Source organism: Drosophila kikkawai, chromosome 2L, assembly GCF_030179895.1.
Source record: "Drosophila kikkawai strain 14028-0561.14 chromosome 2L, DkikHiC1v2, whole genome shotgun sequence".
Classification (NCBI taxonomy): Eukaryota; Metazoa; Arthropoda; class Insecta; order Diptera; family Drosophilidae; genus Drosophila; species Drosophila kikkawai.
The window spans coordinates 24666195-24694013 of record NC_091728.1 but is presented as its reverse complement, the minus strand read 5'-3'; the positions used below and the strand labels follow the sequence as shown (position 1 = coordinate 24694013).

Genomic DNA, 27819 nt, shown 5'->3' with positions numbered 1-27819 from the left:
AATCACAAATTAAATTATAGGATTTTAGCCAGATTTCTTTCTATTGCGCTCATCATCACACGATCTTTTTGATCCTCTCAAATCTTCCCACTATTTGCCCCATTTCGTACCACTGTGCCGGCTGCTGCGAATTGCGTGCCGCAGCATTGGTGCTCGCTCTGTTCGCCGCCCCATCGTCGTCAGTCTAGAGAGTAATATCGACACGAAAAGTAAGTTCGCCGTGCTTCTGCTGGGCCCCGACAGCATCGAGTATAGAATCTATATGTGCGCCGGGGTGAAATCCCAGTGAAAACTGGGGGAAATCGTGGAAAATCCATGCCCAGAATTCTCACCCTCGCCCCGCGTCCTCTCGGCGAGCACGTGGCGGCGGAGTTATCGGCTCCAGGCGAAAATCGTGGTGGTGTGCGCGTTGCATAAGATTTGCAATTATAATTTCGACGATCTGAAAACGAAAAATAAGTAAAAAATATGAAAATCTGATGAAAATTTCGGAAAGTGCTCTAGTTTTGTGCTCTGCCCAGGCCTTTGCGTGTGATATTTTTGGACATGTGTGCACCTTCGGGTCGCGTTGCTCGTCTTCGGGTCGGTACTTCGTCCGGCGGTTGTACCAAAAATAAACACACGACACCGCTGAAAGCCAGCGAATTGTTAGAGAATTTCGAGGAGCCAAAGCGACCGAAGCAGCAACAGCAACCAGAACCAAACCGAGATCTATCTTTTGAGAAAACAAAGACCTCCCGCTAATGAACAATCCCGAGTGGTATATACTATATATGTATACTATATCCGTGCGTGTGTGCCTCGGTGTTTCTGTGCTTTTGTGGGTGGCGGCAGCCACAAAATGGCGGCATTGCGTGCCATCGGACCCTTGGATTACCGATGGCCGCTTATCTGTCGCCTCGCAAATCTCTAGTGCCTCGCAGACAGACTGCCGCCAGTGGAATCAGTGGAGAAAAATCGCAAAAGTCCTTGCCCAAGGATAAGCTCCGACAATCGGGCCAATCCCACGCACCAGCGAGCAATTAATTAGAATTCGCCGGGGGCTTCGGAATGGCAACATGTTGCACGGCGACACAACGCATAAATCCGCAAATATACGTACTAAATATACACACAAGTGCCGCAACTAAATATATCGTGTGTGTCTCGAGCACGCCATGTCCACAAAGTAACGTTGGCACCCACCCAGAAAGCATACTATAATCAGACACCCGAAGAATGAAGGAAAGCACGCTAAAAAGCGGAAATTAGGGATACATTTGATTGGCCTAATCCACGGGCACTTTATTAGCCGACTGCCCGCTAGCAGAACGAGAGATATATACATATATCATACAAACGCTGAATTTTTCATGCTTTATTACTGCGGGTTTTCTACTTCCATATCATTAATAGGGTTATTGAGCTATTTATTTTGTCTTTGAGTTGGATATTAGTAGGAATAAATTTATCATGGGATTACTTTTTATATTAATATTATTATTCAATATTTTATGTTTTATTAGAATTTTATATACCTAAGTAAAAATTAACTACTTTAATGCGTTTTTTATTAAAAGAATTTATGAGCTAGTTTCGAGGGATTTTACTTGCAATTCCATTTACAGAAGAAACATTTAATTATTTATGGTAATTTCGAAAATCTAAAATACATAGATGGACTTAAAACTCTACTCTAAAACAGTATAAATCTCTTGTCAGTAACTATTCGAACCTAAACGTTATGAACACTCTTTAAATCATTTTTAAGTGTTTATCTAATAAGAATTTTTTATCTATTTTGAAAACAATACACCCTTACTAGTAATATTAACATTAATAGGGAGTTTTTAACTTTAACCTAATTCAACAACAAAATTCTAAAATAAAATAGTAGCGATAATGAATAGTTTAAAACTTATCAATAATACCAAAGAGAATTGTTTTAACTTTAATAAAAAAGAGGATGTATAGTATAGTTATAAGCTTGAGCATTACTTCAATATATACTTTTTATCTAGAATTCGTTATTAGCTCGTGAAAGGGTTCTTCATTTAAGATCTAACATTTTTGTACATATATAAAAATATCGTATATACATAGTTAAATATAATATAATGTAATATATATAAATATCACTTTAGAACCAATTAAACAACACTCTTATTCCGTTCGACAATTCTGCTCATTTCTTGGCCTCTTGCCTAGGCAGTAACATATTTAAATGCTACACAAATTCCCAAATAATTACAAGCAAACCAACTAAACAAAAAAACAACAACGTTTCGGGGCGAATTTGGCAAGTGACACCAGAAAAAAAAAAAGGAAAAAGAAAAGCGCGGCAGTGGCGAGTGAATCAGCTGTTCGCACAGCGAAATCAAAACAGAAAACCGAACTAAAGAGAAAGTACTCCGAGAGAGAGAGCTCTCTCTATCTCTCTTGCTCTGCGTGCGCGTGTGTGAGTGAGGGGTTCGGGGATATCCCAAAATATAAACAAAAAGTTCGTGGCACTCGAGCAGTCTGTTCGCCCATTAAAAAACCCTTGCCGAGCATTCTTCAGACGCGAACGACAAGTGTAAACATTTCGGCAGTCGTAGATTCTAACCGTAAACAAATTCCGTTCTCGTTTTCTTCCAAAGGAAATTAAACCGATTCGGGTTCGCCAAAGGGAAATCCCAAAACAATTGAATTCCAAACGCCGCTGCGATATAAATTCCGATTTGGAGGCGCTGCGGTCGTTGCGTTAACCAAACGAAATGGCTGAGGCGGAGGGAGGCTCCGAGCAGGATGATGTTTCATTCCTTAGAACGGTGAGTAAGCCAGTGCCAGCACGTGGAAAAAATTTTAGGTCATATTTTTATTTAATATATTTTTCTATTTAATTATATAGAAATATATATTTAAGTTCGAAAGTCCTACAGCAACAGAATTAAAAAAAAAAACCAATAACAGGCTTAGTATCTTTCATTGGTTTATCAAAGAGTAATAGTCTTTTACCTTGAAATAATGACATTTAAATGTTATTCTATGGATTTCAAACTCCATTGACTTTATTTAACTGAAAATATCGTATCTAAATTGGTTTCCTTGAATTTGGTTCCATTAACATATCATATATTTTCATAGGAAATTTTACTTGATATTATCTAAATTGGTTTCCTCGAATTTGGTTCCATATATCATATATTTTCATAGGAAATTTTACTTAATATTTATCTTTCTTTTTAAGGAATGTAATAGGTTTATCTATTAAAATATTACACTTGTTTTAGCATTTGCTTTAATTAATTCAATAGTAGAAAACGAAATTCTGTTCAAAATCATAAGTGAGTGCTTTTTTTCATACAAGTTGTATTGCAAAACTTGTTGAGATTTTAATTCTTTCATTTCGACATGACACCAAAATTTTGACAGCAAATACAATAACATGGACACACATAACTTCGCAAAGCCGTAACCGAACTTGATATTACAAAAATCGAAATTACATTCGACAAATATTAAAAACCAAATCCTATTACATTATTTTTGCTGAGTGCTCCTGTTTCACATCCACTTGCACTGACAACGCCAGATCATCTAAAATCAATTACGTCCACTCAATAAAATCCATGGGGGATTTTTCACAATTGGTGTCATAAAATATCCGGCAATCCATAAAAGATGTCCTGTTCCAGTGGCCCCTCCCCTTGTCCCCCTGACCCTCTGTCCCGCTGTATATGTAATGCATATTTATAGGCGCCCCTAACTTTTGTTTATGGCACACAATAAATACAAAACTCGAGTCACAAATTCAATCACGGCCACCAGGGGCCTTGGCTTTTCGTCTGATTCCCACTTTACATAGCCAGCTGGTGAGGGCAGAACAGGGCAAGGCTGACTCGAAGGATTCGAGGTATCCGAGGGACGGCCGGCTCGATGAACACATCGTCAGCTGACAAATGCCGCTATATATCAATGCCCACAGCTGGTGCGCCAAATGACAGCCATTATGGGGTATAAGTAAATAGTGTTGCTTCCTTTTCCTCACGCCCATCATCCACAGTCAACGCCCACTTCAACTCCCTCTGGGGTCAGCGAGGTCAGCAGCAACGACACCTTGCCGCAATAAATAAATACGTTTAAGGGCAAAAGTTGAGTTTGCGAATCGCACCCACACGGACATCCTTGTATCACTTGGCCATACCCAGTCCCAGTCCCAGCCCCGGTTCGAGCCCGCAGGCCCGTTTCCACCGCTTTCACCGCAACAGAAATTCAATAAATATCGAAGACCCAAGACTCCAGCTCCCCGGGGATGTCCTTCGATGTCAAATTACGCTTATTTGCTTTCTCTCCGCCTGTGCTCTGCCCTCCCTTTCTCCCCTCAGTTTTTGCGTGTCATTTTGAAAACTTTACAGTTCACAAGAGAGTGACCCGAAAAGTGCAAGTTTGCAAAAACATTTATCGAAATGAAGTCAAATGCAAATTGAGTCATTGAGCAGTGTAGTTTTTGGGTGGCCAGCCAAAGCCGGGATGTGGTCAGACGGGTTTAAATTTTAAATAGATGGGCGCCGGAGTGCAGGACAATGGGGCTGCTGCGTCAGGATTCGGCACTTCATTCGCATTTAAATTATGCAAATTGCTCGATTCGAAATCCATTACCGTTCATTTAACTTCGACTACACACACACACACAGCGGCCGAAAATCACATCTCCTCCCTGCTGGGCAGAAAAGAACACCTACCGAGGCGCCACCACCACCCAACTTTCATCTAGCCCTTCATTTGCACATTCAGTGCCTTGTAACAATTCCCTCAATTTACGTGTGCATCGCCCCAGCCTCTGATGCTCCAGGGATCCCTTCCTAGCTCGGATTAGGGGTAGGTTCGGTTTGGGGGTTGCAGGGGGCAAATGCCAATTGGCATTGCGGTGGCTTCCCGGTCGGTATTGTTGCCAAAGTCTCATTAAAATTGCAGCACAACTTTGGGCCTCTTAATGACTTAATTGTTGCCTAAACTCCTGGTTCATTCCTTAACTCACTTCTCGCACACACACACACAGTCGCTGCCAGGAGAGAAATGATTCAGACACCAAACCAATCTGCAAGCGATCTGAAAAGCTGTAGTACAAACAATAAAATTTTAGGAAAAGAGTATTGTTTCGAGAGCTGACACTGGAAATATCATCCTAAAATATTTAAGAGTTGGTCATAGCCCAACCAAAAATTATTTAATAACAAGATGAATAACGCGCATACATTTAAATTGCTCTCTATCCTGTCTTAAAACCAAGAGTGGGAATAATACTATTTCCCTGGTTTAATGTGCTGAACTCAAACCCTCCTATACGTAAGGTTTTGAGATATTTCGACCGAATATTTGTTCTTTAAATCATTGTACGACATCTTAAAGTCAGTTCTATTTGTTAACAGTCAAGCCTCATTATATTTATTATAAAATGTTAAGATTATACTAGACTCCGATTTCACATTGCATCCTTTCTACGACCCTTTGTAGGAGGACATGGTCACGCTCTCCTGCACGGCGACGGGGGAGCGTGTCTGCTTGGCCGCCGAGGGATTTGGTAACCGGCACTGCTTCCTCGAGAACATTGCCGACAAGAATGTGCCGCCGGACCTGTCGCAGTGCGTCTTCGTCATCGAGCAGGCGCTGTCCGTGCGCGCTTTGCAGGAGCTGGTGACGGCGGCGGGATCCGAGACCGTAAGTATCCACCGATCGAGATCAAGTCACGCGGATATATGTATATATGTCTCTCTCTCATCGCGATCCAAGGGAATCCCCAGCATCCATTCAGTTCAGTCCTCAGTCCCGACCCTTGTTATGTTGTGTGATCCATGTGGCATTGGTATCCCGTGACCATTACTATCAGTTATCAGTTCCCAGTTACCCGTGCTTAGGTCTTTGCATGCTCACCCATCCTTTTCTACGCGCTGCCCCCACTTTCCCGTCTCTGTCTTCTTCTACACATTTGTAACCTATCAATTTCTCGTTATTTTTCAAAATTTGTCTAAATACCCACAAACAGGATAGTCAAGTTGTAAGTATACCGTTCAATTCTTCTTTTTTAACTCGTATCGCGCTTCTCTTCTTTTTCTTACTCTCACTCTCTCTCTCTCTCTTGCTCTTTCTTACTATCTATCTCACTCTGTCCGTGTAAAGTAGCGCTCGTTCTTTCTCGCTCTGCTACCGCTTTCTTCATAACTTCTCTGCGGGATTAATCCTTACAAAACGGAGCCATAGGTTTCAATAACTCTCCCCTAGGGGAATCGATTCGCGTAGGACCAGACCTGGCATCTGGTGCTTAAGCGCTCTTAACTTTTTGAATAACAATTGAAACGTGGCAGGAGTACCATTGGAATAGGGATCCATGCTCCTTTTCCGAACAGAGAAAACATCCTAGTAATTGTTGGGTCACTGAAATAATATTAGTTAGCTCTTCAAATTATGTAAAATAACAATCTTCCCCTGTTTCTTTATATATACAAGTATTTTTGGTCTCTCATTAATCATTTTTGATTGCTCATATATATATTAAATTCAAGGGATAACAATTATTTGTAGATGTTTTCTCTGTCTGGAGTACTCCATCGATCTAACCAACCGCACCGTACATGCATTCGGCACTCTAACCCCTTAAATACTTAACTTTCCAAAGTGTTCTGCAGTAGTTAGTAGACCGTAGTGTAGTCATTCCAACCCCTAGAGCTGAGCTCCCCGAAGTCTGGCGACCATGCCAGCAGTTTCTAATCCTTTTACCGACAATTCCTAGGGCAAGGGAACCGGATCGGGACATAGGACATTGCTCTACGGCAATGCCATTTTGCTCCGCCATCACAATAGTGATATGGTAAGTAGTTGATCCCTGAGCTTAGTCATCCCACGTGTCTGTAATCAATCCCTATGTTATAGTACTTGGCCTGCCTGTCCACGTCCTCGTCGAACGACAAGCTATCCTTCGATGTGGGTTTGCAGGAGCACAGCCAAGGCGAGGCCTGCTGGTGGACAGTGCATCCGGCGAGCAAGCAGCGCTCTGAGGGCGAGAAGGTGCGCGTTGGAGACGACTTGATCTTGGTCTCAGTGGCTACTGAGCGCTATCTGCATACCACCAAGGAGAACGAGCAGTCGATCGTGAATGCCAGCTTCCATGTGACCCACTGGTCCGTGCAGCCCTACGGCACTGGCATCTCCCGGATGAAGTACGTCGGCTATGTCTTTGGCGGCGATGTGCTGCGCTTCTTTCACGGCGGCGACGAGTGCCTGACCATACCCAGTACCTGGGGTCGTGAGCCAGGAACAAAGTAAGTCTCCCGAAACAGTATTGTAATTAGTAGATTAGTAGTAGTAAACTTTAAACAAATTCTATATCTCAATCCCCCCGTAACAGTATTGTAATTTACGAGGGCGGCGTGGTCATGGCCCAGGCACGATCCCTGTGGCGCCTGGAACTGGCGCGGACCAAGTGGACCGGCGGCTTCATTAACTGGTACCATCCGATGCGCATTCGCCACATAACCACTGGACGCTATTTGGGCGTCAACGAAAGCAACGAACTGATCCTGGTGAAGAAGGAGGAGGCCTCGATCGCGACGACGACTTTCTGCCTGCGGCAGGAAAAGGACGACGAGAAGAAGGTGCTCGAGGACAAGGACCTGGAAGTGATCGGCTCGCCGATCATTAAGTACGGTGACACCACTGTTATTGTGCAGCACTGCGAGACGAGCTTGTGGCTCAGCTACAAGAGCTATGAGACGAAGAAGAAGGGCGTTGGCAAGGTCGAGGAGAAGCAGGCCATCCTACACGAGGAGGGCAAGATGGACGATTGCCTTGACTTCTCGCGCTCCCAGGAGGAGGAGTCAAAGACGGCGCGTGTTATCCGCAAGTGCAGCAGCCTTTTCACCCAGTTTATTACGTGAGTTTTCAGTCAGTACTACCTTATATGGTTTGCTTATTCAAAATATTATTTCAGGGCCTTGGAAACGCTGCAGTCCAACCGACGACACTCCATTTTCTTCCAGAAGGTCAACCTCAACGAGATGGTCATGTGCCTAGAGGACTTGATCAATTACTTCTCGCAACCCGAAGACGATATGGGTGAGTGATACTCTTGAAGACAACCCGTCTCCAAAAATCGGTGATAACAAACAACCTCTTCTAACCCACAGAACACGAGGAGAAGCAGAACCGCTTCCGTGCTTTGCGCAACCGTCAGGATCTGTTCCAGGAGGAAGGCGTGCTCAACCTGATCCTGGAGGCCATCGACAAGATCAACATAATCACCTCGCAGGGCTTCCTCGCCAGCTTTCTGGCCGGTGACGAGACTGGCCAGAGCTGGGATCTCATCTCCACCTACCTGTACCAACTGCTGGCGGCCATCATCAAGGGCAACCACACAAACTGCGCCCAGTTCGCGAACAGCAACCGCCTGAACTGGCTCTTCTCGCGCCTGGGCTCACAGGCCTCCAGCGAGGGGTCCGGCATGCTGGATGTGCTCCACTGCGTGCTCATAGACTCGCCCGAGGCCCTGAACATGATGCGAGACGAGCACATCAAGGTAATCATCTCTCTGCTGGAGAAACACGGCAGGGATCCCAAGGTCCTGGACGTACTCTGTTCCCTGTGCGTGGGTAACGGCGTGGCCGTGCGCTCCTCGCAGAACAACATCTGCGACTTCCTGCTGCCGGGCAAGAACCTGCTACTGCAGACGCTCCTGGTGGATCACGTGGCCAGCATTCGGCCAAACATTTTCGTGGGCCGCGTGGACGGCTCCTCCATGTACCAGAAGTGGTACTTCGAGGTGACCATGGACCACATCGAGCAGACGACGCACATGATGCCGCATTTACGCATCGGTTGGGCCAACACCTCCGGCTATGTCCCGTACCCGGGCGGCGGTAAGAAGTGGGGCGGCAATGGCGTGGGCGACGATCTGTACTCCTTCGGTTTCGACGGTGCCAATTTTTGGACCGGAGGAAGGAAGACCCCCGTGGTTGACGCTCTGCCCGAGGAGCCCTTCATTCGCAAGGGCGACGTGATTGGCGTGGCCATCGACCTGTCAGTGCCCATCATCACGTTCACCTTTAATGGCATCAAGGTGCGTGGCAGCTTCCGGGACTTTAATCTGGACGGCATGTTTTTCCCGGTAATGAGCTGCTCCTCGAAGCTGAGTTGCCGCTTTCTCTTTGGCGGCGATCATGGCCGCCTGAAGTTCGCCCCGCCCATGGGTTTCTCCGCGCTGGTGCAGTGCCTCATGCCACACCAGATTTTAAGCCTGGACCCGTGCTTCTACTTTGGAAATCTCAGCAAAAACGTACTGGCCGGACCCTGGCTTATCGAGGACGACACTGCCTTTGTTCCGAAACCCGTGGACACCACGGGCGTTACACTGCCCAGCTCTGTGGACCAGATCAAGGAGAAGTTGGCCGAGAATATTCACGAGATGTGGGCGCTGAACAAGATCGAGGCGGGCTGGTCTTGGGGGGAGCACCGCGATGACTACCATCGCATTCATCCGTGCCTCACCCAGTTTGAGAAGCTGCCGCCGGCCGAGAAGCGATACGACAATCAACTGGCTGTGCAAACACTCAAGTAATCTATAACATGTATTAGCAGGAAACCTTTTCTAATCATTGACTCCTCCCACAGGACAATCATTTCACTAGGCTACTACATAACTATGGACAAGCCGCCGGCCCGCATCCGACCGGTGCGCCTCCCCAACGAGATCTTCATGCAGGGCAACGGCTACAAGCCGGCCCCCCTGGACCTGAGTGCCGTGACGCTCACGCCCAAGCTGGAGGAGCTGGTGGACCAGCTGGCGGAGAACACGCATAACCTATGGGCGCGGGAGCGCATCCAGCAGGGCTGGACCTACGGCCTGAACGAGGACAGCGACAACCATCGCAGTCCCCATCTGGTACCCTACGGCAAGGTGGACGAGGCCATCAAGAAGGCCAACCGTGACACGGCCTCGGAGACGGTGCGAACGCTACTCGTCTACGGATACGTGCTGGATCCACCAACGGGCGAGGGCACGGAGGCCCTTCTGGCGGAGGCACAGCGCCTGAAGTTCGCCGCCTTCCGGACATATCGCGTGGAGCGCAACTACGCCGTGACCTCGGGCAAGTGGTACTTCGAGTTTGAGGTCCTCACCGCCGGGCCCATGCGAGTGGGATGGGCGCGGGCGGACTGCTATCCGGGAGCCATGCTGGGCAGCGAGGACACCAGCTGGGCCTTCGATGGTCACAACGTGAGTATTTGGGGGGAAGTGGGGCTTCGAGGGTAAAATTTTCCCAGGTCGATGATATAGGTGGGAATGGGAGCAGTTACTAGGGAACGACCGTGTGCGAGACCCACTCAAATCCAAACCCCGTGATTATAGGTGACCAAAATGCATGCCGGATCCATCGAGCACTTCGGAGTGCGGTATGAGGCTGGCGATGTCATTGGTTGCTTCATCGACGTCAAGGAGCAAACAATCAGTAAGGACACCCATAGACGCCTAGCAGCGCGCACCAACGTTGATTTCATTTATTTTGATCGAACGCATTTTGTTAACTCAACTCTTTTCAACTTAATCGATGACTTTCGTTCTCTTTGATTTGTTAATTTATAGCGACACTCTTTCATATCCGATATCTATCATTAACCAGCAAACAAAAACCACAGCTAAACAGCAAAAGAATCGCAGACATTCACGCAGGCAGAGAGAGTTACTAAAAACCAATCTTGTCACTTGCAATATTCACATTTTAGGAAGAGAAAGTCTACGGTGGCGTCAGTGAGTCCTTCGGTAAACAGTGCGGACCCGGGGATATAGTCGGCGTTTTTCTAGACCTCGCCGACCACACAATTAGTAAGAACCGCTCGTGCCCTTGTTGTAATGTTGCGATCTCCTCCAGCACCCCCACCAGGAATGTGTCCTCCGTGCTTTTGATATCTACTAAATGTGACCATGTGACCGCCAGCGGGTGGCGAGCGAGTGCCGCACGTCCCAGGATGCGAAGGACAGGCGTTATATCCAAGCATTTACCTATATTAGATACCCTGCAAGAGCGAAAACCCCCCTCGGCATAATAAATAGTTCTGTTCTGAGTTCCATTTCGATCGAGCTGGATGTTTTTATTGCCTAGATTCTACTTTAACAATTTGAAAAGGATAAGTTCATACATCAAAGATTACTACCATCGGGGACGCAACGTAAGCAGCCCTGTTTTACATACCTACAATTTTATGAAATATGAAATAGTTCCTCAATAAAATTTACAAGCCTACGTTTAAGTCAAAACAATATTTAATGAAATATATGCCAAGACTCAACCACTTAAATGATTTCCAAAAGTATTTTAAACAAATAAACTGTAAACCCTAGCTCTAACTCCATCGAAATAGATCAAACTTAAAGCAAGAAACAGAACACACATCAGATCAGCCAGTGGATCAGCCATTCCTGACCCGACTGACATCCAACAGATCCGACCCATTAGTCCATTAGCCGCTTCCTCGTAGCTTCTCGTAGTTTTCACTCTCGAAATCCACACATCAAATCCAAGTCGATTCCCATGCTCTAACTTCCGAATATCGTTACTTTGAACACCTCGAACGCCATAACAAGGAGTGGGAGGAGTGGTGCCTGATTAGCGGCGACCCGGGTGCCTGAGGAGCAGGCCGTCAGGACACATCAGCTCATCCCAGCTTTTTACTCTCTCGTAACTGCCTGTAATTACTAACGACACGTACTTAACCAATAACCAGTATCAATTCAAATACAATTTCAATTTCGATTTCGATCCAGTATATAATTTAGCATGAGAGCTAACAACACAAGTGCCATTAATAGCCTGCTTGAATTTATAATCCTAGCTTTGCCAACTAAAACAAAAACTAAACTGAAACTGAGACCAAACCGATTCGAAGCCGAATGCCAGTCCCGACACTTTAACATAATGACAATGCAATGCAAGTAATGGGCTGCTGCTGCTGCTGCAAGGCCAGCTCCAATGCCAATTAATACGCACGAATTTGCCAGAGGAATTTTAATTGCTTAATGGATTCCGGACGAACGGAACTAATCGGATGCGGAGGCGGACGAGGATGCGGTCCGTATCGTTCGGAATTCATTGAACAGCTTCTTGGTTCTTGGTTTCAATATATATATATACTCGTACTCATCATTAGCAACCAACTGCCGCCCCTCGGCCCGACCCGTACTTCATTAACTGTAATCAATCGTTGTGCAGGCTTCTCCCTCAACGGAGAACTCCTCATGGACGCCCTGGGCGGCGAGACGACATTCGCCGACGTCACCGCCGAAGGTGTGGGCTTCGTGCCAGCCTGCACCCTGGGCGTGGGACAGAAGGCGCGCCTCATCTACGGCCAGGACGTGGACTCGCTGAAGTTCTTCACCACCTGCGGCCTGCAAGAGGGCTACGAACCCTTCTGTGTGTGAGTAAACAACTGGATCTTGGACAATTAAGTGAACACACATATTAATCATATATATCCCCCCAGGAACATGCGTCGACCCGTAACCCATTGGTACACCAAGGATCAGCCTATTTTTGAGAATACCGAGGAGATGCCTGATTGCCGCATCGATGTCACCCGAATTCCCGGCGGCGCAGATACCCCCCCGCATCTGAAGATCTCGCACAACACCTTCGAGACCATGGAGAAGGCCAACTGGGAGTTTCTGCGTCTCTCCCTCCCAGTGACCTGCATGAGTGAGTTCATCAGCGAGCAGGAGAAGGCACGACGCTGGGACGAGATAAAGAACCGGCAGTATCGGCTAATGCGTGAGGCAGAGGCCGCCGCCCAAATGGCAGTTCAGACCCAGGCTGCCCACATGGACCACATGCTCAAGGGAGGCTTCAATATGAACGACATCAAGGGTCTAACCCGGAACTTTGACGAGCACGCGGATGCCGAGGCGGATCACATGATGCGAGGACCGTCGCGTCCGCCGCGCAAGGGATCTCTCACCCGCAACATCACCTTTGAGACGGACATGTCGGCTGCCCTGGACGAGATGCAGCGCTCCACGTCAGTGCTGGACATGAACGGGCTGGGCGATGAACTGGACGACAAAAAGAAGCGCGGTCGCAGTCCCTTCAAGTTCTTCTCAAAGAAGTCACGCGACCAGAGCCGCGAGAAGATGGGCTCACGCACCCTGGACACCTCGCTGGAGCGGCGCAACACGGTGGCCCATGGAAGGAATGTGGTCAACCAGCAGATGACCACGAGAGCGCCCACGCTCCGCCTAAATAATGTGAGTTTTCGTTGGGTCTTACTAAAATGTTATATTTATAGTTTTATAAAGTGGACTTTAGAAACTATAAAAGTCTTTATAGTTAATACTTAATAATTATTCCTACAAGTTTGAGTTGTAAATTATTTTTTAGAAATAGTAATTGATTTGTTTCCTAGGTTATAATCCATTATATTTCTTAATTTTAGACTGAGAGGTATTTATGTTCATGAAATATTTCATTTCTTCTATAAAATATTCCTTGTAAATATATGAATTCTCATGAAAATTTAAATTTAAAGGAACATATTGAGCCTTATTCAATAATCCTTACTGTATAATTAGTTCTGCAGTTTATTCTCTAGCATAAATTTAAAAAGTAATTACACATTTTAATACCCTTTGACTTAAATTCGCTTCCTTCAGGCCGATATCCCGCCCAGTCCTGTGGCCCAGGGCGGACCCAAGCAGCTGAGTGCCTCGAATCTCGGCCAGCCTCCGGTCGAGGGCTCCGGTGACGAAATGTTCGACGCGGAGTGCCTTAAGCTGATCAACGAGTACTTCTACGGAGTCCGCATCTTCCCCGGCCAGGATCCAACGCACGTGTACGTGGGCTGGGTGACCACCCAGTACCATCTGCATAGCCGGGAGTTCAACAAGAACAAGGTGCGCCGCGGATCGGTGTACATCGAGGACGACTACGAGATGGCCATCGAGCGCATTGATCGCCAGAGCTGCTACGTGGTGCGGGCCGATGAACTCTTCAACGAGGTGACCCAGGATGCTTCCGGAAAGGGCGCCTCGCAGGGCATGTTCGTCGGCTGTTTCGTTGACACCGCAACTGGCATCATCCGCTTCACGTGCGAGGGCAAGGACACCTCCCACCGTTGGATGATGGAGCCGGACACCAAGCTCTTCCCGGCCATCTTCGTGGAGGCCACCAGCAAGGAAATCCTGCAAATCGAGCTGGGACGTACTCCCACTACGCTTCCCCTGTCCGCTGCCGTGCTGCCCACCAGTGACAAGCACATCAGTCCGCAATCGCCGCCACGCCTTAAGGTCCAGTGCCTGCGTCCGCATCAGTGGGCCCGCGTGCCGAACACCTCACTCCAGGTGCACGCCCTCAAGCTGTCCGACATCCGGGGCTGGTCCATGCTGTGCGAGGACCCGGTGTCCATGCTGGCGCTGCATATCCCGGAGGAGGATCGCTGCATCGACATCCTCGAGCTGATCGAGATGGACAAGCTGCTGTCCTTCCATGCCCACAGTCTCACCCTGTACGCGGCCCTGTGCTATCAGTCCAACTACCGGGCCGCCCACGCTCTGTGCCAGCACGTGGACCAAAAGCAGCTGCTCTACGCCATCCGGTCAGAGTACATGAGCGGGCCGCTGCGCCAAGGCTTCTACGACCTGCTGATCGCCCTGCATCTGGAGTCCCACGCCACCACGATGGAGGTGTGCAAGAACGAATACATAACGCCGCTGGGTCCGGAACTGAAGGAGCTTTATAGCGAAGCGGAGATGCAGCACTCGCTGCGCTCCCTGGTCACGGAGTCGGTGCGACCGCAGCTGAGGATGACGGAGATCACGTGAGTTGAACAGTCGCCTCTCTTTATTCGCCTCCCCACAATGCACAGATTCTTCCTTGATCACTGCGCGGGTGGGGACATGGCATTATTCTTGATATATCCATTCGATTTGTTCACGCCTCATTCTGTTTCAAATCTCCCCGGATCCTGGATCTCCCCGCATTCGATCTATATCCAACACAACACCTGCACCACTGCACCGAACCACTTACTACGACACCACTGTTCAACTACACCCGTCCAGACCCCCTGTGATTGCAACATCTAGTATGCCAAGTGTTTCCAGCGAACCGATCCCCAACATCGACCAATTGTACTCCCCGAAGTTCCCCCTAGAAGTAGTCAGGCAGTTCGTAATGGAGGCCCTGAAGGACGCCGTCGAAATCAACCAAGTACACAATCGCGATCCCATCGGCTGGACCAACGAGAATCTCTTCCTGTGAGTACCAGTTCTCCCATAGATGTAGTACTTAGCTATAGCCCCATCGCTATCTTTCCCTCTTAGCCCGCTCATCAAGCTGACAGATCGCCTGCTCCTGGTCGGCGTTCTGACCGACGAGGATGTGCAGCGGCTGTTGGTCATGATCGATCCGGAGACCTGGGACGCCGCCTTCGAGAGGGGTAAGTAATGGAGCTTTTACCAGGTATATTCTGTAATGATGCGTTCGCTTTTACAGAGGGCAAAGACGAGCACCGCAAGGGCCTGCTGACAATGAAAATGGCCGAGGGCGCCAAGCTGCAGATGTGCTACTTATTGCACCACTTGTACGACACCCAGCTGCGGCACCGCGTAGAGAGCATCATCGCCTTTTCGCATGACTTCGTGGGGGATCTACAGACCGATCAGTTGCGACGTTATATCGAGATTAAGCAATCCGATCTGCCCAGTGCTGTGGCAGCCAAAAAGACTAAAGAGTTCCGCTGTCCGCCGCGCGAGCAGATGAACCAGATTCTCTGCTTCAAGAACCTCGAGTCCGACGACCAGGACAACTGCACCTGCGGCCTTGAGTTGCGTAGCCGCCTGGGCGACTTCCACGACTTCCTCATGCAGAAGGTGTCGCTCAACGCTCTCCAGGAGCCCGATGGCGTCGAGGGCGCGGCGATCGAGGAGATCAAGACGGGGCCCATAACCAAGATCTACAACTTCATCAACACCGTAAAGGAGCTGGAGGAGGGACCCAAGGAGGTGGAGGAGCCGGAGAAGAAGACCCCTGAGGAGGTGTTCCGCAAGGTGCTCATCAAGACCATCGTTAGCTGGGCCGAGGAGTCGCAGATCGAGAATCCCAAACTCGTGCGCGAGATGTTCAGCCTGCTGCTGCGTCAATACGACACCGTGGGCGAGCTGGTCCGTGCCCTGGAGAAGACCTACGTGATTAACAACCGGGCCCGCGACGACGTGGCCGAAATGTGGGTTGGGCTGAGCCAAATTCGCGCCCTGCTGCCCGTGCAGATGAGCCAGGAAGAGGAGGAGCTGATGCGCAAGCGCCTGTGGAAGCTGGTGAACAATGCCACTTTCTTCCAGCACCCGGACCTCATACGCATCCTGCGCGTCCACGAGAACGTGATGGCCGTGATGATGAACACGCTGGGACGGCGGGCGCAGGCGCAGAGCGATGCCCCGACCCAAACCGAGGGCGCCGAGGGGGCCCCATCCAAGGAGAAGGACACCTCGCACGAGATGGTGGTGGCGTGCTGCCGCTTCCTCTGCTACTTCTGCCGTACGGGACGGCAGAACCAGAAGGCCATGTTCGATCACTTCGACTTTTTGTTGGACAACGCCAACATCCTGCTGGCACGACCCAGCCTTCGCGGCTCCACGCCACTGGACGTGGCCTACTCGAGTCTGATGGAGAACACAGAATTGGCTCTGGCACTGAGGGAACACTATTTGGAGAAGATCGCAGTCTACCTGTCGCGGTGCGGCCTCCAGAGCAACTCGGAGCTCGTTGAGAAGGGTTACCCGGATCTGGGCTGGGATCCCGTGGAGGGGGAGCGCTACCTCGACTTCCTGCGCTACTGCGTTTGGGTCAACGGCGAGAGCGTCGAGGAGAATGCGAACCTTGTCATTCGACTTCTTATCCGTCGTCCGGAATGCCTGGGACCGGCTCTAAGAGGAGAAGGAGAAGGTCTGTTCCGCGCGATCGTCGAGGCCAATCGCATGTCGGAGCGCATCTCGGACCGCTGCAAGATGCAAGACGAGGCCGAGGGCACCATCGCCGGCCTGAACTTCACCCATCCACTGCCCGAGGGCGAGGAGGATGAGGACTACATTGACACCGGTGCGGCCATCCTGAACTTCTACTGTACTTTGGTCGACCTGCTGGGCCGCTGTGCCCCGGATGCCTCGGTCATTGAGCAGGGCAAGAACGAGTCCCTGAGGGCCAGAGCTATTCTGAGATCTCTTGTGCCGCTGGAGGATCTTCAGGGTGTGCTTAGCCTAAAGTTCACCCTTTCGCAGACGGCGCCCGGCGAGGAGAAGCCCAAGTCGGACATGCCTTCGGGTCTGCTGCCAAACAATAAGCAGAGCATCGTGCTCTTCCTGGAGCGTGTCTATGGCATCGAGACACAGGATCTGTTCTATCGCCTGCTGGAAGACGCCTTCTTGCCCGACCTGCGCACCGCCACCATTCTGGACAAGAGCGACGGGTCCGAGAGCGACATGGCCTTGGCCATGAACCGCTACATCGGCAACTCCATCCTGCCGCTGCTGATCAAGCACTCCAAGTTCTACAACGAGGCCGAGAACTACGCCAGCCTCTTGGATGCCACCTTGCACACGGTCTACCGGCTGTCCAAGAACCGTATGCTCACCAAGGGGCAGCGCGAGGCGGTCTCCGACTTCCTGGTGGCCCTCACATCCCAAATGCAACCTGCCATGCTGCTCAAGCTGCTGCGCAAGTTGACTGTGGATGTGTCCAAGCTGTCCGAGTACACCACCGTGGCCCTCCGGGTGAGCACCTTGCCCTCTCTTCAGACCCTTATAAGTAAACCAATTAATTCATTATATGTTTCCATCCTTTGGACAGCTCCTCACCCTGCACTTCGATCGCTGCGCCAAGTATTACGGCTCAACTCAAGGCCAGGGCTCGTACGGAGCGTCCTCGGACGAGGAGAAGCGTTTGACCATGCTGCTGTTCTCGAACATTTTTGACTCGCTCAGCAACATGGACTATGACCCGGAACTGTTCGGTAAGGCCCTGCCCTGCCTGATCGCCATCGGCTGTGCCCTGCCCCCCGACTACAGTCTGTCGAAGAACACGGACGAGGACTACTATGGCCGCCAGATGGGCGCCCCCGACCAGCCGCAGTACATGCCGCATCCAATAGACACCAACAACGTCCACCTGGACAACGACCTCAACTCGCTGGTCCAGAAGTTCAGCGAGCACTACCACGATGCCTGGGCCAGCAGGCGCCTTGAGGGCGGATGGACCCACGGGGACATCCGATCCGACAACGATCGCAAGCATCCGCGACTGAAGCCATACAATATGCTCAGTGAATATGTACGTAGACCGATCGGTCGGTCATTAAATGTATATGTTTCGAAGCCATTCATTATTAACAATTTAATTTGGTTTTATTTTCTAGCTTTCACTAATTAATTTGATTTATTTTTGTACTTAACTGAATTTTAAATAATATAATGGAGAGATCACCCTCAGGAATCCCTCTCATTATATTATCTCATTATGTAATCCCTCTTTTTTGAATTACTCACGAAAATGTAATATTTAATAACACATTTCAGTTTGTTTTAAGCGTAAGAGTATCTAATACTTAATCATTCATGAAAAATTTAGCAGCCAACGAAAAACAGTGTCCGTTAAAATCAAGCTCATCCCTTTAATCTCTCTCTGACAGGAACGCGAGCGTTACCGGGATCCAGTGAGAGAGTGCCTCAAGGGACTCCTGGCCATTGGCTGGACTGTGGAACACTCCGAGGTGGAAGTGCCGCTGAATCATCGCGGATCGACGCGTCGCCAGTCGAAGCCCCAGATTGTATGTAACAACCAATTGCCCAAACTTAATCCTTGTTCCAAGCGCCTTCTTAACATATTTTCCAAATATTTTACGCAAATCTTTCGAAATCAAAACCAAAACCGAATTGGCTTTTCCGCCTCCATGCCATACCAACGCCGCCCACGCACGTTATTCTGCCCACGCCCACCTTAACACCGATAGCACGATTTCCAGAACGAGGGCAGCCCCTTCAACTACAACCCGCATCCGGTGGACATGAGCAATCTGACCCTAAGCAGGGAGATGCAGAACATGGCCGAGCGCCTGGCGGAGAACTCCCACGACATTTGGGCCAAGAAGAAAAACGAGGAGCTGAACGGCTGCGGAGGCGTCATCCATCCCCAGTTGGTGCCTTACGACCTGCTGACCGACAAGGAGAAGAAGAAGGATCGCGAGCGCTCGCAGGAGTTCCTCAAGTACATGCAGTACCAGGGCTACAAGCTTCACAAGTGAGTTAATAGGAAGATGTCCTAGCAGAGATCATTCTTAGATATTTGTTTGTTTCTGTTATCTTTGTAATCCAGGCCTTCAAAGGGCGGCGCTGTGGAGGAAGGAGGGGCCACCCAGGCGGCCGTGGAGCTGCGCTTCTCGTACTCTCTGCTGGAGAAGCTCATCCAGTACCTGGACCGGGCCACCATCAACATGAAGCTGCTGAAGCCATCGACCACTTTCAGTCGCCGCTCGTCCTTCAAGACGGCCACGCGAGACATCAAGTTCTTCTCGAAGGTGGTGCTCCCTCTGATGGAGAAGTACTTCTCCACGCACCGCAACTACTTCATCGCCATTGCTACGGCAACCAACAACATTGGAGCGGCCTCGCTCAAGGAGAAGGAAATGGTCGCCTCAATCTTCTGCAAGCTGGCGGCCCTGCTGCGCAACCGGCTGAGTGCCTTTGGGCCGGATGTCCGCATTACGGTGCGCTGCCTCCAGGTGCTGGTGAAGGGCATCGACGCCCGCACCCTGACCAAGAACTGTCCGGAGTTCATTCGCACCTCCATGCTGACGTTCTTCAACCAGACGTCCGACGATCTGGGTAACACGATCCTCAATCTGCAGGACGGCAAGTACAGTCACCTGAGAGGCACACATTTAAAGACCTCCACGTCTCTGGGCTATGTGAACCAGGTGGTTCTGCCCGTTCTCACGGCCATGTTCGATCATCTGGCAGCCTGCGACTATGGCAGCGACCTGCTGCTGGACGAGATTCAGGTGGCCTCTTACAAGATCCTGGCGGCCTTGTATCACCTGGGCACCGATGCCACGCTGACGCACGACCGGAAGTATCTGAAGACGGAGATCGAGCGGCATCGACCCGCTCTGGGATCGTGTCTGGGCGCCTACAGCTCCTGCTTCCCGGTGGCCTACCTGGAGCCGCATCTGAACAAACATAACCAGTACTCTCTGCTCAACCGCATAGCTGATCACTCGCTGGAGGCGCAGGACATCATGGTAAAAATGGAGAGCTGCATGCCCAATCTGGAGACCATTCTCGCCGAGGTGGACCAGTTTGTGGAGTCGGACAAGACCTACAACGATGCGCCGCACATAATTGACGTGATCCTGCCGCTGCTGTGTGCCTATCTCCCCTTCTGGTGGTCCCAGGGCCCGGATAATGTGAGTCCAACCAGCGGTAATCACGTGACCATGGTTACTGCCGATCACATGAATCCTCTGCTTCGCAACGTTCTCAAGATGATCAAGAAGAACATTGGCAACGACAACGCACCGTGGATGACGCGGATTGCCGCGTACACGCAGCAGATCATCATCAATACGTCGGAGGAGCTGCTCAAGGACCCGTTCCTGCCGCTGGCCGAGCGGGTGAAGAAGCGAACAGAGAACATGCTGCACAAGGAGGACAGCATGCGAGGCTTCATCAAGTCGGCTACGGACGACACCTCGCAGGTGGAGACTCAGCTGCAGGAGGACTGGAACCTGCTGGTGCGCGACATCTACTCCTTCTACCCGCTTCTGATCAAATACGTGGATCTTCAGCGCAACCACTGGCTGAAGGACAACATACCCGAGGCCGAGGAGCTGTACAACCATGTGGCGGAGATCTTCAACATCTGGTCGAAGAGCCAGTACTTCCTCAAGGAGGAGCAGAACTTCATCTCGGCCAACGAGATCGACAACATGGCCCTGATTATGCCTACGGCCACACGAAGATCAGCCATATCGGAGGGCGTTCCCGCCGTCGGCGGCAAGGTGAAGAAGAAAAAGAAGAACCGCGACAAGAAGCGCGACAAGGACAAGGAGGTGCAGGCCAGTCTAATGGTGGCCTGTCTGAAGCGTCTCCTGCCCGTGGGCCTGAACTTGTTCGCAGGCCGGGAGCAGGAGCTGGTGCAGCATTGCAAGGATCGGTACCTTAAAAAGATGCCCGAGTACGACGTGATCGAGTTCGCCCGCATGCAGCTGACTCTGCCAGACAAGCTGGACCCCTCAGACGAGATGTCCTGGCAGCACTACCTCTACTCCAAGCTGGGTAAGACTGAGGAGCCTGTGGACGAGCAGGCGCTGGAGAAGGCCAACGTCAATGCCAATGAGAAGGGCAAGGATAAGACCCAGGAGACGGTGGACCGCATCGTGGCCATGGCCAAGGTTCTGTTTGGCCTACACATGGTAAGTGTCGATCGGACTCAGTCCAGACGGAACTATCCCAATCTTTCTCTAGCTCTCTTAACTGAAATATGGGAGGTCCTTTGCCATCCGTTCGAGTAACTCATCTCTGTTGAAACTGAATCGCGAGACTCCGCGACAACTTTAATCTTTCTACTTAAATTCAATCTGTTAATCACTCAATTTTTCTTTTCCTCTCGAACAACCATCATCACACCACCGCCACCACACACATCGTCCAACAACTGCTCTCATCCTCAATCCCGACCGAAATGTTGACCAAATGCTGACCACATTTACAGATCGACCACCCACAACAGCAGAGCAAAAATGTCTACAGGAGCGTTGTGTCGATCCAAAGGAAGCGTGCCGTTATCGCATGCTTCCGTCAGACATCGCTACATTCTCTACCCAGGTTATTACCGATGCCCGATTGATAGACTCTATACTCTATGCCTTGGATTGAGCCAGCTAACCCACTAACCCGAAACCGTACTAAAGTTAAAGCTATGAGTTTATCTGTCCCACTGTCTGCCCATCGTTTCATCTTCAATGGCATCTTAACTAATCTCCTCTGATAGCTAATGTGTACTAATGTCAGCGCCGTGTTCTAAAGCCATTTGTTTTATTGTATATTTTTATGGACTTGCCGCACGCTTGCTTGCCACTTGCAAATCCGAAACCGAAACCGATTCCGAATCCCTTAGGCAGCTAGCTCCAAGAACAGATCCAAACGCTGGAGCTCAAAGATATCGGTGGCGCGTCGCCAGGCAGTCATTTCAAGCTTACGCGCCAAGCATCTTTATCGCATGAGCAGGTGGTACTCGTACTCGTAGTCGCTTCGATTGATGTTTACCGTCTCCTCCTAAGTTTCTATAATTTCCTGTTCCTGTTCCTGTTGCATATCTGTCCGAGGCTTTTACCCGCTGAGGATTGGCATCAGTTCTTAGTTCTCTCTTGAGTTGGTATCTAATTTAATTAACCAAAAAGGCATGCTAATATCTGTTCATTTCATCTGTGGAGTATTCCCGTTGTGTTTCAATCCACTAACTGTTTTTTCGAAACCCCCAGACATCGGGCTTGCAACATCTTTGCCCGTTCCTACTATGAGCAGTGGCTGCAGGAGGAGAACGTGGGCCAGGAGGTGATGGTCGAGGATCTGACGCAGACTTTCGAGGATTCCGAGAAGTCCAAGAAGGACGAGGAGGAGACGGACAGCAAGCCAGATCCGCTGACCCAGCTGGTGACCACCTTCTGTCGCGGTGCAATGACCGAGCGCAGTGGTGCCCTCCAGGAAGATCTGCTCTACATGTCCTACGCCCAGATTGCGGCAAAGTCCTGCGGCGAAGAGGAAGAGGAGGGCGGTGACGAGGAGGGCGGGGAGGGTGGCGAAGAGGGCGAAGGCACCAGTATCCATGTAAGTCGATCCCAACTATCCCAGTTTCAGCACTAACCACCAAGCTAAGAATAACCCCTAACATCCCACATGTCTGACTCAGTGTCGGATGAGGCAACTGATGGTAACTATTATGCAGCTGGGATCCTTAGAGATCCTCACTAATTGCTTTTCCCAATTCCTGAATGGGAATCCCGAGTTTTATCCCTTTTTTAAGTTCTTTAATTAATCTTCGATATACTCCCTCTTTAGGAACAAGAAATGGAGAAGCAAAAGCTGCTTTTCCACCAGGCGCGCCTCTCGAACCGTGGCGTTGCCGAAATGGTGCTGTTGCACATTTCCGCCTCCAAAGGTATACCTTCGGAGATGGTAATGACGACACTCAATCTCGGCATCGCCATTCTCCGCGGCGGCAACATCGACATTCAAATGGGCATGCTAAATCACTTAAAGGAGAAGAAGGACGTCGGGTTCTTTACCTCGATCGCCGGACTGATGAACTCATGCAGCGTGCTCGACCTGGACGCCTTCGAGCGGAACACCAAAGCAGAGGGTAAGCCCATCCGACCCCGATCCCTCCGAGCTCCTCCCGCTTTCAGTTTGCCGCCCGCGTCCGCGCCTTTTAACTTTTTGGTTCGCACTCTTCTAAGTTCGATTACTGTATTGATTTGTGTGTCTACTTCCTTCCAACTGAACTCCCAACCTGATCACCCAACCTGATCACCACCATGCCTCGCATGCCAACCATTACCAACAACCCACCAATCCTGTGAACGTGACTCCCGCTATCGTTGTACCAATCCACCCACCCAAAATTTGCCACACGAACAAAGAGTATATTCCGAGTGCGGGTGCAGGTCTTGGTGTAGGTTCCGAGGGCGCCGCCGGCGAGAAGAACATGCACGACGCGGAGTTTACCTGTGCTCTGTTCCGGTTCATTCAGCTCACCTGTGAGGGTCACAATTTGGGTGAGTTTTTCCCCCACGTTCGCACCTCCGAAATGAACCTAACCCCCATCGCAATCTCCCCGCAGAGTGGCAAAACTACTTAAGGACCCAAGCCGGCAACACCACCACTGTTAACGTGGTCATCTGCACAGTGGATTATCTGCTTCGGCTGCAAGAGTCCATCATGGACTTTTACTGGCACTACTCCAGCAAGGAGATTATCGATCCCGCCGGCAAGGCCAACTTTTTCAAGGCCATCGGAGTCGCCAGTCAGGTGTTCAACACCCTTACTGAGGTCATCCAAGGTCCCTGTACCCTTAATCAACAGGCATTGGCCCACTCCAGGTTGTGGGATGCCGTCGGAGGATTCCTGTTCCTGTTCTCCCACATGCAGGACAAGCTATCTAAACACTCCAGCCAAGTGGATCTGCTCAAGGAACTGCTGAATCTGCAAAAGGACATGATCACCATGATGTTGTCCATGCTGGAAGGAAATGTGGTTAATGGTAGGTTTTAAAACTTCCAGGGAAATTAGGAAGACAGTGCCGAAGCTTCAAAATAAGAACAAAAATTTAAGAAGGAGATATATTAATGCATACTTTGAGGCACCTCGAGAAGTGATATTGAAACAGTTGTTTTTAAACCTCCATTTTAAACTGGAATCTCCTATGACTTATGTCACTCTCCCTCATTTTCACAGGCACCATTGGTAAGCAGATGGTTGACACTCTGGTGGAGTCTGCCTCCAACGTGGAGCTAATCCTCAAGTACTTCGACATGTTCCTTAAACTGGCCGATCTTATCGAATCGCCCAGCTTCCACGAGATTGATATGAAGAACGAGGGTTGGGTAACGCCCAAGGACTTCAGGGAGAAGATGGAACAGTCTAAGAACTACACGCCGTAAGTAGAGTCAGATAACTAAGGGTAACACCGTATCTCACCTATGATTGCAGGGAAGAAATGGATTTCCTTTTGGCCTGCTGCGAGCGCAACCACGAGGGCAAAATCGACTACCGGGCCTTCGTCGAGCGCTTCCACGAACCATCAAAGGAGATCGGTTTCAACCTGGCTGTGCTGCTGACCAACCTCAGCGAACACATGCCAAACGAGCCGCGCTTGGCGCGCTTCCTGGAGACCGCCGGCTCGGTGCTCAATTATTTCGAGCCCTTCCTGGGCCGCATCGAGATCCTCGGCAGCTCCAAGCGCATCGAGCGCGTCTACTTCGAGATCAAGGACTCAAACATCGAGCAGTGGGAGAAGCCGCAGATTCGCGAATCCAAGCGTGCCTTCTTCTACTCCATCGTCACCGAGGGCGGTGACAAGGAAAAGCTGGAGGCCTTTGTCAACTTCTGCGAGGACGCCATCTTTGAGATGACCCACGCCTCCGGCCTGATGGCCACTGACGACGGTGGCGGCAACGTGAAGCGCGACACCGCCTATAGTTCCTACATGAGCGAGGAGGAGGAGGAGCGCGCTGCCCGAGATCCCATTCGACGCACCATTACCGCCGTCAAGGAGGGTCTCAAGTTCGGCGTGCACATGCTCAGTCCGGCGAACATCAAGCACCAGATTGGCGTCATGCAGACCAAGTCCATCCCCGAGCTGATCGTCGGCTTCTTCAAGATCATCTTCTACATCTTTTACTACACCGGATATGCGCACTTCTGCGTGGTGCGCTATATATTCGGCATCTTGCTGAATTTGATGAGAGGACCTGCTCCGGAGCAGGAGGAGGAACCGGTCGTGGAGGAGGAGACTTTCGGAAGAGCCCTGCCGCCGCTGCCGCTTGAGGAGCCGCCGGGCACGGTACAAGCTTTTGGGCTGGACATCAACAAAGAAGAGAACGGCATGTACAAGGTGGTGGTACACGAGTCCCCGGCCAATTCCTCGATGGAGGAGGGCGGGGAGTCGAGTCCCGAGGACGGAACAGCCGTCACCGGCGAACTGGCTGAAGGCGAACCACACCAGGAGCCGCCAATATCCATTGTGGACCTGCTGGGCGGAGAGGCTGCCAAGAAGGCGGCCCAGGAGCGTCAGGAGGCACAGAAGGCTCAGGAGGCGGCTATGGCCTCCATCGAAGCGGAGGCCAAGAAGTCATCAGCCGCGCCGCAGGAGACGCCCGCCGTCCACCAAATCGACTTCTCGCAGTACACCCATCGGGCCGTCAGCTTCCTGGCCAGAAATTTCTACAACCTCAAGTACGTTGCCCTGGTGCTGGCCTTCAGCATCAACTTCATGCTGCTCTTTTACAAGGTCACCTCGTTTGCCGAGGAAGGCGAGAGCTCCGGCGAGGAGGAGCTCATCCTGGGCTCTGGCTCGGGCGCAGGTGCGGACATCACGGGCTCTGGCTTTGGGGGATCGGGCGATGGCGGGTCGGGAGACGGGGAAATGGAGGACGAGATACCGGAACTGGTGCACGTGGACGAGGACTTCTTCTACATGGAGCACGTACTACGCATGGCCGCCTGTCTGCACTCACTCGTCTCCCTGGCTATGCTGATTGCCTATTATCACCTCAAGGTGCCGCTGGCCATTTTCAAGCGCGAGAAGGAGATCGCACGCAGGCTGGAGTTCGATGGCCTCTTCATTGCGGAGCAGCCGGAGGATGACGACTTCAAGTCGCACTGGGACAAGCTGGTAATATCCGCAAAGAGCTTCCCGGTCAACTATTGGGATAAGTTCGTTAAAAAGAAGGTGCGACAGAAGTACAGCGAGACCTATGACTTCGACTCCATCTCCAACCTGCTGGGCATGGAGAAGAGCGCCTTCACAGCACAGGAGAGCGAGGAGACGGGCATCTTCAAGTACATCATGAACATTGACTGGCGCTACCAGGTGTGGAAGGCCGGAGTAACCTTCACGGACAACGCCTTCCTCTACTCGCTGTGGTACTTCAGCTTCTCGGTGATGGGCAACTTCAACAACTTTTTCTTTGCCGCCCATCTGCTGGATGTGGCCGTTGGCTTCAAGACGCTGCGCACTATTTTGCAGTCCGTCACTCACAACGGCAAGCAACTCGTCCTGACCGTGATGCTCCTGACCATTATCGTGTACATCTACACGGTAATCGCCTTCAACTTCTTCCGCAAGTTCTACATCCAGGAGGAGGATGAGGAGGTGGACAAGAAGTGTCACGACATGTTGACCTGCTTCGTTTTCCATCTGTACAAGGGCGTGAGAGCGGGCGGAGGCATTGGAGACGAGATCGGCGACCCGGATGGCGACGACTACGAAGTCTACCGCATCATCTTCGACATCACGTTCTTCTTCTTCGTGATCATTATCCTGCTGGCCATCATCCAGGGTCTGATCATCGACGCCTTCGGCGAGCTGCGTGACCAGCTGGAGTCGGTGAAGGACAACATGGAGTCCAATTGCTTCATATGCGGAATGGGCAAGGACTTCTTTGACATAGTACCGCACGGCTTCGACACGCACGTCCAGAAGGAGCACAACCTGGCCAACTACATGTTCTTCCTGATGCATTTGATTAACAAGCCGGACACGGAGTACACAGGCCAAGAGACGTATGTGTGGAATATGTACCAGCAGCGCAGCTGGGACTTCTTCCCGGTGGGTGACTGCTTCCGCAAGCAGTACGAGGACGAGCTATCCGGTGGAGGCGGCGGCGGCTAAACACTTGGAAGCCGATATCCGGATTCTGGGCACAATCACACGGCACTGAATGGTCCAAGGACTCTCGGGATCCAATTTTGTAGCGCGGTAGCTTGACACCAGCTGGAATTTTTACCTAGTCAACTTTAGCAATGTATTTTAAGCAACAAATATCCTAAACAATCGTTTTTATTATATATGAACGTAGGAAGACGACTACCTTTTTCCAAAAATGAAATATTTGAAGACGACGATTCTAGCACGTATAACAGCAAATGTTCTTAACTCATTTTCAAATAAATTTATTAATTTTGAACGAACATTGTATGTTGGAAACAATATTTTATTTTCTGGATAGGACTTAAGGACCCAGAGGTTATTCGTCAGGTAAAGTCCGATAAAATAT

General features: G+C 50.4%; 1 protein-coding gene across 1 annotated transcript; it reads left to right on the top strand.

Moving 5' to 3' along the window:
* The first annotated feature begins 70 nt into the window (after positions 1 to 70).
* Positions 71 to 27735, top strand: RyR (Ryanodine receptor). The gene is made up of 28 exons (XM_070283293.1): positions 71 to 209; positions 2619 to 2789; positions 5476 to 5679; positions 6749 to 6826; positions 6889 to 7277; positions 7364 to 7888; positions 7946 to 8070; positions 8142 to 9564; positions 9622 to 10225; positions 10358 to 10457; positions 12216 to 12420; positions 12487 to 13243; positions 13649 to 14811; positions 15098 to 15250; positions 15317 to 15432; positions 15489 to 17761; positions 17838 to 18317; positions 18676 to 18813; positions 19009 to 19283; positions 19359 to 21456; positions 22161 to 22270; positions 22525 to 22870; positions 22953 to 22973; positions 23102 to 23402; positions 23707 to 23817; positions 23883 to 24302; positions 24497 to 24698; positions 24752 to 27735. The coding sequence occupies exons 2-28, from the start codon at positions 2736 to 2738 to the stop codon at positions 27432 to 27434; spliced, it is 15354 nt and encodes a 5117-aa protein (XP_070139394.1). The 5' UTR covers positions 71 to 209; positions 2619 to 2735; the 3' UTR covers positions 27435 to 27735.
* The last annotated feature ends 84 nt before the right edge of the window (positions 27736 to 27819 follow it).

What these genes read in the sequence shown, in the direction of transcription:
- RyR (XM_070283293.1), top strand. Translation starts at nt 2,736, where the DNA reads ATGGCTGAGGCGGAGGGAGGCTCCGAGCAGGATGATGTTTCATTCCTT. An exon ending in ACACCACCGTGGCCCTCCGG is followed by an intron (nt 17,762 to 17,837) that starts GTGAGCACCTTG and finishes TCCTTTGGACAG; the next exon opens with CTCCTCACCCTGCACTTCGA. An exon ending in CAGTCTAAGAACTACACGCC is followed by an intron (nt 24,699 to 24,751) that starts GTAAGTAGAGTC and finishes CTATGATTGCAG; the next exon opens with GGAAGAAATGGATTTCCTTT.